Here is a 13122-nt window from a genome sequence, read left to right on the forward strand (position 1 = left end):
AATTAATCATATAATTCATAGGAATTATGAATAAAGAAATCATGATTTCATAGGAAGTTGGAAATATTTTCTATGACCCTATATGGAAATATGAAATATGAAGATATTTCAGTCCTCTAAAACTCAAGGACTCCCTTTTTTATTTTGATTTATTTTTATTTTTTATTTATTTTTTTAATTAAGTTTATTGGGGTAACATTGGTCAGTACAGTTATATAATTTTCAGGCATACATTATAATTTGACATCTGTATATTCTATTGTGTGTTTACCATCCAGAGTCCAGTTTCCTTCAGCTACCATATATTTGACCCCCTTTACCCCGTCTACCTCCCCCCTCCTCCTCCACCCCCTACCCTGTGGTAACCACTAGTCTATAGTCCATGTCCATGAATCTCTGTTTGTTTGTCCTGTTCATTTGGTGCTTTTAGGTTTATATTCCATATATAAGTGATATCGTGTGATTTTCAACTTTTTCTGTCTAAGCTTATTTTGCTTAGTATGATTATTTCAAGGTCCATTCATGTTGTTGCAAATGGCAGTATTTCATCTCTTCTTATGGCTGAGTAATATTCCATTGTATATATGTACCACAGCTTCTTTAGCCAATCATCTATCGTAGGACACTTCAGTTGCTTCCATGTAGGATACTTCAGTTGCTTCCATGGCCTGACCACTGTGAATAATGCTGCTATGAAGGACTCCCCTTTTAAAACATAACTTAATGCCATACTCCTGAAAGTCAACAGTAAGCTTCAATATCTTCAGATAATCAGCATTTGTTCATAGTTCCCTGGTTGACTGATAAAAATTTTTAAACCATTTTTTTAAAAATTCAGGATCTAGACAAGACCCCTATATTACAGTTGATTAATCTTATAAGGCCCTCTCTGGGGTAGGAAAGGGGTAAGGTATATTGAGGTATAATTTACATGCAATAAAAATCACCTTTAAGAAAAAATAAATGAAATTCACTGTTTAAGTGTACAGTTTGATGAATCCTGACAGATGTATACAATTGTATAACCAGTGTTACAACCAAAATATAGTATATTCTGTCATCCCCAAAAGCTCCATCCCAGGTCCCTTTGCAGTCAGTACCCACCTCCACTCCACCTCAGCAACCACTGATCTTATTTTGGTCCCTGTAGTTTTCCCCAAATGTCATGCAAATGGAATTATGTAGCTACAGCCTTTTGTGCCTGGCAGCTTCTTAATGTAATGGGAAATCTCTCAGTTCATGGACTTTCCCTCCATTCCTGTTTTTCCTTTGAAGGTTGTTTGAAGAAACCTGATCATTTGTTTCACAGAGTTTCTCACAGTCTGGGTTTTGCTGATTGCATCCCACTGGGGATGGCTTCTGAAAAGCCACAAAAGAGCTCATTTTCCTATGTGATCTTTATTTAGGGACTTGCTCCGGACAGAAGGGCCAGAAAAGCCAGGAGTCAAGGCTTTTGGCATCATTTCTGTCCGTCCTTATCTTTCGAGTGCTGACAGGTGGAAAGTGATCTGGAGTTTTTTCCACATATAGCTCAGGGTCACTCTTTCTATAGAGAAGTCCTTGGCTCTCCCAAATGTGAAAATAGAAACACAAATGAGTTTTATAGAGAGAAAAGCACGCAGAGAAGGCCTCTGTGGACATGGAGAGTGTGCCATGCCTAAAGGCTCCCAACATCAGTGAAATGAGAAGGAAATGGGCTCAGGATATTGCTCACACCCTGCAGGCACAGGCGGGGTTTTTTTTTGCTGCCACCTGACCACTAAGGGATTTCACCTGCCTTTTCTTCTTTCCTGTCTCCTGATGAGATTGGGGTGGTTTTGCCATTCTGGTTAGCACCTGCAGCTTCGAAGGTGGGCTGTCTGGGAGCGATGCAGAAGCTGAGTGTCCTAGACCTGCTGACCTTGCTGGGCATCATCAGGGCACTTGGTGCTGGTGGCTCAAGGCTTCTCTTCTCACACTTTTTCTCTCACTTCTGCTAACTCCCCACCCCAGCCCCGTTGTTGTCCGCCCTGCCACCCTGTTTTCTTTCCCTTTTCCTTTTGCACACAAAGGCAGGGTCACTTTGTGACAAAAACCAAGTCATCCCAGTGTCAGAGGATGCGGCTCTTTCTGTCACTGATGGGCCGAATATCCCTGAACAGTTTCTTGGACCTCAGTCTCTGCTCTCTCCTGAACGATAGCAATAGCCCCGCCTGACACCTGACAGGCTCAGTTACTGCCCAGTGGTCTTTAGGGCTCAGGAGAAAGGCCAGAGAGCGCCCTGCGGTGTTGGGAGGGCAGGCGGCCAGGGCTGCTGTGGCAGGTTGTGGGGTCCTGGTCTGCATGTTCGTGGATACATGTTGAAGGCTACATGGGCGAGGGATATAGGAGGGAAATGGCAGCCCACTCAAGCCCCAGAGCGCCCCAAATGACAAGGACCTAGGATCCCTGAGAAGGGCTGTGGACTGTGCTTTCTCGACATTCCTGAGGACACACCTGGGACTTCCTTCTGTGCCTTGACTGAGAGGGTGGGACAGAGGGACACAGCATGCTCAGCGGGAGCGGACATGAACTTTCACAGGTCTGGAGTTGAGTTGCCGGCTCACACCGGAGCCTCATTCTCCTTGAATACTAGCTGGCATACAGTAGGCACTCAGTAACTAGTAGTTCCTGTTCCTTTTTGTGACCTCCCACACCTGCTTTAACCTTCCTCCTGTAGGCCCTCGTCACAGGAAGCCCCTTCTGCACTGCTCTTCATCAGTTCTTGGCCCTGTCAGCGGAAAGAGATGCTGTTTTTTATTTAAGCTCCGGTGAACCACTTTGTTTTCAGCAAAGGCAGCTCTTCCAAACCATTAACTTTCTGCCCCAAGGCTCTGAAACTGTGTTGCCCATGGTAGAGAAATCCTGGCCCGCTTGGGGGAGCCATCTTCCCGTGGTAGAGGCCTCAAAGTCAACGTTGGTCTTGTGCCAGCCAGCCTGCCCCACAGCTCTGTGGCCATCGTGTGCCCTGTCTCAGCGCTCATCCCTTCTCTGACAGTTGGGGCCTGCTACCCTGGGGGTTGGAGAACTTGCTGCCACACAATGGGCTCTGGGGAGAGCCATTCAAAAGCAGCTGTCTCATGTGTCACTATAGGTAGCGGAAAGTCCCAGAAGAAATCAGTTCCATTGTGCGGAAAATTAAATTCTTGAGTTGTAGTTTTCAGAAATCCTTCTGAGTGTTGCCTGGAACTGGAAACAAAATGAATCACATGGGGACATCTTGGCTCATCTCTGTCCAAGTGACTCAGTGCTTTTGTCCACCCTCCCTTTTGTCTTCTCCACACAGCAGGCTGCAGTCGACTTCTGAAGCCTGAACCGGAGAGACTCCTGCTCCCAATTTAGGAGTGGCGGGCCCTAATTGGAACCTTTTGCGCTCCATTATGGAGCCGCTGGTCTCTGGGCTCGGAGCCTGGGCCAGCTGCAGCCTCTCGCGATGGGCTGTCTGTACTTGGGTTCTTTGACGGGGTGCTCCTTAAGATGAAGCATCTCAGCAGCGAATGCTGTGACCACCTCACTGGGCGGTACCCCCACTGTGCAATGGGAGGGTGAGATGTGCTGGTTTCACAGCACCCTGTATGCTCTCAGGTGAGATAGGCTCCCAGGTCTTAGGCTCTGTTGCCCACAGTTCTTTTGTGGGGAGGAAGACGGGGACCAGATCTAATTTAATATCATCCTGAGGCGCCCTGGCAGTAGATTCAATGCAGCTTCCTTTATGGAGAGAGGCCCTGCCATAGCAACCTGCATAACTGCTTTCTAGTGTCTAGAAGAGCTTTATTCAGCCACCATGACTTCTTTTTATTTTTTTTTTTCAAGTAGGAAAGGGGGAGGATATGGAGAGAAAGGGCTCTGATATAAACAGTTTCCAAGGAGACCCGAGTTGAGGTTGGGAAGGTTTTCTCCTTCCCTCGGTCCATACTGAAGGAGGAGGGGTGTGTGCCCAAACGCAGGGGATCACGGGAGGTTTCAGCTTGGAGCCCCGGTTCCTCCCTGCTGGAACCGCCAGATGTTGCAGTGTTCTCAGGCTCCTGGGGGCGGATGCACGCAGGGGCTCAGCCAAGATTCCAAGAGGACTTTGGAGTATCTAGGAGCACTTTCAGAGATCACCGGCCCGCCAGCACTGTGTAGAGGATGAACAGAACCCAGCTTCCTAGCTGCTGGCTCCCTGCCTGTTGCCAGGGGAGTGCTGTAACCTGCCTTCTTCCTTAAGTCCCGGAGTTGGGAGTGAGAAACCATGGGGTGCACGTACTCATCTCCTCGGGACGAGCCCACCCGAAGAAGGTCAGTTCTAGACAGTGTCCCTGGCAGCAGACTGTGTCGATGCCCCTCGGGCTGGGGGACACCGGACACTTGTACTCAAGTATGGATGGAACTTCTTTCTGGGCAGGGAAGCCCTGGAGGTATGAAGAGGGTGCCGTTGAGAGTTGACCAGCAGAGTTGAGGGCATTCCCTGGGGGTCTCGGTTGGGCAGGGGCACTGCTGGCCCCTTCAGTCCTGGGTTTGCAGGCTGCATGTCCCTGCTTCCAAAAGACAGGATTTGGACCAGAAATCAGGAAGGCCCCAGCCACCGACTCTGCCTATTTAAGGATCAGTTCCCAAGTGCAAATTCCAGTGTGAAGCTCTAGGTAGGGTAAAGCCAGTTGAGGGCTCTCAGGTGTGGACCTGTGCGGGCTGAGCAGCAGCACCTTGCAGTGGGGAGACGGTCTCTGCTGCGTCCCAGCAGACCAGATGGAACTAGTAGGAACATCCGTAAACTGTGTATGTTGGGGCAGTGACTAGTTGCACGGGGTCTTCCTCAGTCCCTTTGGGTTTCCATTTTCCCCTCCTGGACGTTGGTATGCCCAGAAATTCTGGAAGCCATCCCTGGAGTTGAGGGGGAAAGGGTGGGAATGTTCTTCCCTTCTCCAGGGATTAAAGTTAACAAAGGGACCAGGGCTGGGGACAGGCGGGGCTAGCCATCTTGCCAGCCCCTGACGTACCCAGCCAGACCGGCTTGGAGGGCTTCCCTCTCCACTCCCAGCGCTACCGGCCTGGAATTCCTTCCCTGTGCAAGTACATCAGGAGGCCACACTGAAGCTCTTCTCCCCATGCACCCCCAGCTGGCAGGGCCAGAACCAAAATCTGCATCGGCTGTGTGGGCCTTATGCAGAAGCCCCTTGGCTGCTGATTCCATGGCTTTCTTTCTCGAGCCATTTTGTCTCTGAGACTAGTGCTAAGCTCTTCTGGGAGGACTTTCCTGATTTCTCCAGCCATAGTGAAGCTCTGAAGCTCTGTGGTCTCAGCTGTCTGATCCACCATTTGGTCTTAGCATGGGCCACTGTGTGTTGCTGCGCCTTGGAAATCACAATGTCCACACAGCCTCGTTCTTTCAGAGAACACCCTCTTTATCTCTGCGGGTTAACCAAGTTCCAGGTGCTGTGTAAGGCACTGGGAGAAGTGGCAGAGGCCAAGCTGCAGTGTTCTCAGTCAGAAGAATCTGAGGCCTGGAGAAGCCACAACTTGTCACAGGCCCGTTTGGTGGCAGAACCAGGACTTGAACCCAAGTCTCTGCCCCTCCCATCCCTCCGTGATTCTCCTTAGGGCCTGTCTTTCCTCAACTTGGTGATTGACCCTTGGAAGGTAGAGGCTGCCTTGTTCGGTCTCATGCCTTCCCACCCAAGCTGGCACACGTCACCTGTAGATGGACAGCAGCCTGGCACGCACTGGGCAGTGGGGATACCACTTGTCCCTTTCTTCAGCAAATCTTCAAATCCACTTTCTTTGAGATGTAGCTTCTATGGAAGCCTCTGCCCTTTTAGAAGAGATAGGAGTTGGCGTTTTGGCTAACGTCAGGCCCTCTCAGGTAGGTAGGGGAACTCTCCAGAGGCTTTCTTAGACCATCTTTGCCAACCCAGAGGACTCAGGACTGTCTGCCCCAAAAGCTGAAAAAACATATGCTGAGTGCCAGGCATGTGCTGGTTGCAAAGAGATACCTGATAGCTCCCCCCAGAATTATTAAAGCCAGACCTCAGATTGAGGTCAGGTGCCTGGATGAAAGTGGGAGACACATCAAAGATGGTGACAAATAATTTTACTGTTTGAGGAGCAGGGAAAAGTGTCTGAGGAGGAAATTATACTTTCTGTCTCAAGGATAGGCAGCAGTTTGTGGGAAAAAGTCAGAGGAAGGATGTTCTAGGCAAAGACAGCAGTGAGTCCAAAGGCACAGAGGAACCAAGAGAAATTATGAGTAGTCAGTGTGGCCCAGAGTGTTTGTAAAGTAGAGTTGAGGGATATGGCGCTGGGCCGTATTGTGAGATATACTCCAAACTGGTGACCTCTGTTCTCTTATCTAGAATATCTTCTCTGGTATGGGTCTCTACCTGGGGTTTAGCTATTCTAATTATCTGCATTGGAGCCTTCAAAATCAATCTGTATCCACATGCAACATTTCACATAAAAAGTAACTTTCATTTTTCTTTCACAAAAGCATTACATGTTCATTGTAGAAAAGAAGGGTGGGGAAGTTGAGAATAGAGATTAGCAAAAAAGGGGGTGGGGGAAGACTCATAATTGCTTCCCTGGGAGAGAACAACTCTTAATATGTCAGTGTTCATCTTTCTCCTTTCCTTTTAAATAAAATGGGATCATGTCATCCATATTATTGTGTATCTTGCTTTTCCACTTAAATACACCAAGAACATCCTTTCACAGAGATAGATAACGATCTGTGCTCTCTCCTGGTTAATAGGGAACCACATGTGTCATGCGGCTGTAACCTGTGTAGCCTCACCCCTATTTTTAGACATTTGAGTTGCCGCTCTTTTTTTAACTATATGTACATCTAATTATGAAAATTATGGAAACCATCTCACCTTTTATTCTAACCCTTCGATATTCTCTCTCAAGATGCTGGTATATTTCTCTTCAGCTCCTTTTTCTATGAATAATTAATAATATGCACTCTGCTCTGTAAGGACACAGATTCTTGTTGTCCTCCTGTCAGTCATATATTATACCCTGGGAGGGATCGAGTGTGAGGGAAGATGTGTTTATTACCTTGGTGACACAACTGTAGCTTGTTTTTCACCTGGCTCTGCATCGTTATTCTCAGTTTCTACCAGAATTTCTATCAGAGCTTCTGCTGTGGTGCATCCATACACAGTGATTGGCAGTGGTTGAGAAACTGAGAAAGAAGTACTCCGTATAAATGAACATTCCAAAAAAACAACACTTTTTTTAGGTGTCAACCAAGTTCCTTTAGTTTGTTTTTATTTTTTAATTGAGGTAAAATTCATACCCATTAAAATTCACCATTTGAACTGTTTTAAAGTGTTCAGTCTCGTGGCTTTTAGTATAGTCACAATGTTGTGCAACCATCCTCACTATTTCAAAACATTTTCATCACCCCAAAGAGAAATGGTGTCCCAATTAAGCAGTCACGCCCCATCCCCACTCATCTACCTGTCTCCGTGGATTTGCCTGTTCTGCGCATTTCATATAAATGGAAATTGCATTTAGTTTTCTATCTGCTTTTTTTTTTTTTTCAAAATACGCTTCAGGAACATTTGTCTAGATTGCTGACAGTTTTCTTAACCATCAGTTTAAATTTACTTTTTTTTCCAATTGACATTCAATATTATTTTGTATTAGTTTCAAGTGTATAGCATAGTGGTTAGACATTTGTATAATAGACAACACGATCCCTCTAGTTAGTCTGGTACCCACCTGGCATTATACATGGTTATACTATTATTGACTATATTTCCTGCTATGCTTCACATCCCCTAAATTTATGTTTGAATTATGTTTAGTAGGTAATATATTCTTATGACTCAGAATTCAAAAGGATCACAGTGGTAGAATTCACATCATTTTGCACCTTGTTTCATCTAAGAGTGAGTATTGGTGAGCATGCCTTGTTAGTGCAGACAGACATTTAATATTCTCGTTTATGTTCTAGTTTAGGCTGCATATAAACCAGAGGGATAGTAAAGATGTTGCTGTTGGTGGCTGGGCATGGACAGAAGTTGCACTTGTGGGCAAGATGTCCAGAAACAAGACCCCTTTGGAGTGTGGGTTGGAGCTGGGAGTTGGAAGAGAATGGGAGCAGGCCTTAGGGTCTCCATTTGTGCTCTTGCCCTGGCCCCACTCATGTTGGGATGCTGGGGTAAGGTGGAGTCAGGGGGAGGGCCTCTCCGGGTTCCTATGAGGATAGGCCATTGCTGGACGGGAAAGCCGGGGAAGATGTCCCCGACTCCCTCCCTCCTGCTCCTCAAGGGCCTGCTGCACTCACATGGCCTCCCAGACAGAGAAGAGAAGCTGGAGTGGCCGAGTCGGGCACCGGGCATTGCCTCCCATGGGGCCCCACATGCAGCATTATTTAACACTAAGGCTCTGAAAATAGCCTGCTATTTCATACTAAAATAGGTTAGTAGATCATAATAGTCCTGGACCTATTAACCTAGTGAAAAGCCCAGTGGGGACTTAAATGTGAAACTTCTGTCTTTATATTTACAAAATTACATGTCTAAGCAGCTTTGCAGAGGCATTCTTAAAAGAAACCTTCACTGACGTAAGTTTTTCTTCGGACTCCAGGCCTCTAGCCTGGAGGGACATCACTTTTATGCAGTCGTGCTGAGTGTGTGTGCGCGCGTGTGTACACTCCACTCTTCAGTACACTTTCTCATGTGTGGGAAGATGGAAGGGGAAGAGCATAGACCTTGGAGTCAGGCTGGGTTTAGTCCTTGTGTGGCCACTTACTGGCCAGGGAACGAGGCACAATGCTGTCATTGGGCCTCTGTCAACTCATCTGTAAGATGGGCATTCAGTTCCCCCTGTATTGGGGTGGAGATGGGCCTGCTTTGTGGCAGGGGCTTTCTGGATGTGATCTCATGTTACCTTCCTGAGACCTCACATCTCCAACATGTCACCCCCAGATCCTGAAGTGCCTGGCCATCTCCAGCTGCATCCTTGCTCGCTGGCCAGCCTTTCTGACCCCGTGCGGACCCCTGGCTGGCAGGCTGAAGGGAACCAGTGGGGGAGCCCCTGTAGGGGAGAGGAAAGATGGAGGCTCTGCACCCTCCCCAAGGCTGGGCCCATCCCCTTCTGATCCCATCCCACCCAGCCCAGACACAGCCTACTTTGGGATCCTTCATACCTTATCGAGTCCCTTTCTGTCTGGTCTGATCCCATCCATGGCCCATCCATGTTTCATGAAGAACACAGCACCTTGACTGGACTTATCCAAATTGGAAATTGGGATAATCTCGGCTAAGTAAGTAAAAGGCACGAGTGTAGAGGAGGCCAGCCTTCAGCTAACTTTTGAAAAACTGTGGAAATACTCAGCACCTGCCTACACACACCTGCTGCCACTCTGTGCCACAAGCTTCTGTGCGAGGATTTGGTGGCCACCCAGAGAGAGACCCTGCTGTTGGCTGAGGTCTGACGGGAGGTTACCAGGTGAGTGAGTGGCTGGTACCAGTGACAGCCACCAGTTATGGAGCCTGCCTTGTGCTAGATGTTCTGCTAGGTCATTTATATCCTTTTTCGTTGTTTGATTTTTGCAAAAACCTCTGAAGTAGAATTTGTTATCCCCATTATCTAGTTGAAGAGCAATGAGATCCTGGTTCAAATTCACTCAGCTGCAGGCGAGGAAGTCTGCCTGACTCCACAGCCCCTGCCCGGCCACCTGCACCTCATTGCCTCCCAAGCCTGCCCGACAGTCTTGGTAGTGGGAGAAAATGGGTTTTGGAAGCAAATTGTAAAATTATAAACTTTTTACTGAAATATTGTATCTGTGGAAAAGTACATATAGATGGATGATTCTCGCCATATTAACACCCAGATCAAAGAGCAGATCATTACCAGCTCCCCAGGAGCCTTCCTGCCGTCCCTTGCCCACTGTCCTGACTCCTGTCCCCACATTAGTTCTGTCTGTTTGGGACTTTGTATAATGAAATCATATATATGTACTCTTTTCTACCTGGCTTCTTTCACTCAGCGTCACATTCGTGAGCTCATTCATGTTAGTGTGTGTGGTGATCATCTTTTTCATTGCTGCAGTGGAGAATGTTCTGGTGTATGAACACACCACAGTTTCTCTAATTTTCTGCTGATGGACGACAGGGTTGTTCCCTCTGGGGAGCACACATGTCTAATGCTGCCGTGAACTTTCCTGATATGTCTTCTGTGCGCGGGTACGGATGTGCTGTGAGGCGATACTGCCACCAGCCTTTCAAAGTAGATGTGCTGTATTGCCCTCCTCGCAACAGTGTGTGGGAATTCTAGTTCCTCCACAGCTTCGCCTGGACATGACATCGTCCGTCTTTAGTTTTAGCCATTCCGATGTGTGAATAATAGCTCTCACTGTGGTTTTAACTTCTATTTCTCTGATAACTAATAATGTCAACTACCTTTTCATATGTTTTTTGGCCATTTAGATAGTCTCTTTAAGAAACTGCCTGTTCAAGTCTTTTGACAATTTTTCTGTTGGATTACGTATCTTTCTCTGATTTGTCACGATTTCTTATACTCTAGACCCAAGTCCTTTGTCAGATGTTGTTGCAAATATCTTCTCCTGTTTTTCCCACCTTGCTGCTTTAGGCCTGAAAGTCCCTGAAGAGGCTCACTTGGCTTCTTTAGTTGGGCCTGCCGGCCTGGGACAAGGAAAGAGAGAAGGAAAAGGATGGGAAATAGACAGGGAGAGGGGCAGGAGGCTGGCAGCTGGGAGGCAGAGAGTGGACAGAGGATCCTGAGGCTGCGATGAGACCAGCAGCAGTGCTGCTCTGTGGAGGGGACGGGGCCCAGTTCAGGGCTCTAGGAAGTGCCAGGATGGTAGAGAAGGGAACAATGAAATGTGGCTTCACTGCAGAGAATGGGTGGGGGAAATCTCAGGGAAGTTGGCACGTGGGCTGGGCCGTGGGGTGGAGCAGAAGTCTGTGGGTGAAGAAGTGGATTGAAGATGTTCTGGGTGGAAGTGATGGCTGGACAGAATTCTGAGGGCCATGATGGAGAGAATGGTGTGTGGAGGGAAGAGTCAGGTGAAGCTGGGGACAGAATCTGAAGGCATTTGCATACCCCTATCCTCTGGGTCATGGAAGCCATTAAGGGTTTGAGAGTGGGGCAGGCAGTAGAATGATCAAACCCGTAGTTAGGAGACTCCTGTGTGCTGTGTGAGGCAGGGGTTGGAGGTGAGACAAGGCCATGGGAACCACTGGCCAGGGTTGCTGAGGGATGGGGAAGTGAAGTCCTTGACTATTTTGTTCTCATTTATCTGGGGCGGGGGTCCTGGCTTGGCCAGGTGTTGGTGTCTCGAGACACTTCGAATTCACTATTGGGGAACGGGGATGAGGCCTGGCAGCCCGGCGCTGGACCACAGGCAGCTGCTGGTGTGGTCACTGGGGAGTGGCACAGGGTGGAGCTGGAATGCCCCTCGATGCTGCTACGTGCATCCCATGCCCATCAGACACTTTTGTTTTTCAGGAACTTATCTGTCAAAGACAGCAGCTTCGTGGAAAAGATGAAGAAGACGGTGAGTTTTCACTACATCTGTACTCTTCCCAATGAGTCTTGGCCTGGTGGATGCTTACAGGGTCCAGCAGAAGGTCAGCTGCACTGGACAGGAGAGGGCGGGTGGGAACGCAGGCCTGGCTCTCTTGTGTGTACATTCTCGTCTAACCAAAGCCCCAACGTTGCTCTGCTGTTGCTGGGAGAGTTTACTGTGTTTTTGAACAAACCAAACTATAAAAATAGACCGTCCCTCTAACTCAGGATGCTGTCCTGTCTCCTTTCTCCCAGTCCAGGCTCTGTCCACAAGCATATCTAAACCTCACAGAGCTGTGGTCATGGCACAACTCCAGTTTTATCCCTTGTTGTTTTTGTTTATTTAAGTATTTAATTTTACGAAAAGGTACCACATTCACTTGGTGAAAATCCAGAACGTGAACTCTTCAGTGGAAAGCCTGTCTTCTGTCCCTGCCACTCAGCCCCAGTGTTCTTAGGATTGTATGAATCCTTCTAGAGCTTCTTGGTGCCCGTACAAAAAACACAGAGACTTATTTTACACGTTTTCGAAATACAAAAAGCGGCCTATTGCATACAGTTATAGACTGTGCCTTTTTTAAAAAGACCTTCCTCTTTCTTTATTATGGCCGTATAATGATTCCACTATGTAACCATAAGTACTGTATTTGTTTAAGCACTGCCCTGTTGATGAGGGGAATATTTCTAATCTTAAGCTCTTACAAACAATGCTGCTGTGACTATGTAGATCATTTTGCACTTTTGCAAATACAAATTTTGCAAATTTCCAGAAGTGGAATTATTGGATTGAAAGGTACATGCATTTGTAATTGTGATGAAAGCTGCCAAATTGCCCCCAATAGGGGTCACAGCGGGACACTCTCATTAGCAATGTGTGAGAAAACCTGTTCCTCACAGCCTTGCCAACAGTTCATTACCAAAGTTTAGGGGGTTGCCAGTTATCTAGGTTAAAAAAATGATATCTCTGTGTAGTTCTAATTTGCATTTTTCTTATGAATGAGGTTAAGCAGATTTTCATATGTTGTGATGCCATTTATTTTCTTTCTTTTTTTTTAATAGATTCTCTGTTCAAACGTTTTGCCCATTTACTGTTGAGATTGATCTTTCTTGAGGAACTCCTTAAAACTATTAAGGAGATTGACCTCTTGTCTGCAATATAAGTTAAAATATTTTTCCCAGTTAATTGTTTTGACTTGGCTTATGTGTGTTTGTTTTGCCATGTAAAAGTTACATAGTCCACTTCATTCTTCTTTCTATGACTTCTGGACTTCGAGTTGCTCATTTGAAAGGCCTTCCTCATTCTGAGGAGATAAAAGAATTCTTTCATGTTTTCTTCTAGTACTTTTATGGTTTCATTTTTCATATTTAAAATTCAATCTATTGGGAATTTATCCTGGCATAAGATGTAAGGTATGATGGAGCCAGTGCTACTTTTTCCTACGGCTGTCTATAAGTTCCATGTAATAGAGTCCATCTTTTTCCCACTGGTTTTATCATATACATAATTCCCATGGGGTTTGGGGTGTATTTCCATATTTTCTTATTCTAGTACTTTGATCTTGCTGCCTGTTTATGTACAGTATCTTA

The 13122-nt window shown here is 46.8% G+C and overlaps 1 protein-coding gene across 2 annotated transcripts in view; it reads left to right on the top strand.

Moving 5' to 3' along the window:
* LOC105299692 (NADPH--cytochrome P450 reductase) overlaps window positions 1-13122 on the top strand; it is a 60039-nt gene that overhangs the window by 36230 nt on the left and 10687 nt on the right. For both annotated transcript variants that reach the window (XM_011371540.2, XM_023537546.1), the window contains one exon: window positions 11476-11524. In XM_011371540.2, the coding sequence (XP_011369842.1) occupies window positions 11476-11524 (49 nt within the window). The remainder of the gene's footprint in view (window positions 1-11475; window positions 11525-13122) is intronic.

The sequence above is a fragment of the Pteropus vampyrus genome, unplaced genomic scaffold (genome assembly GCF_000151845.1).
Source record: "Pteropus vampyrus isolate Shadow unplaced genomic scaffold, Pvam_2.0 Scaffold193, whole genome shotgun sequence".
NCBI classification, from domain to species: Eukaryota; Metazoa; Chordata; class Mammalia; order Chiroptera; family Pteropodidae; genus Pteropus; species Pteropus vampyrus.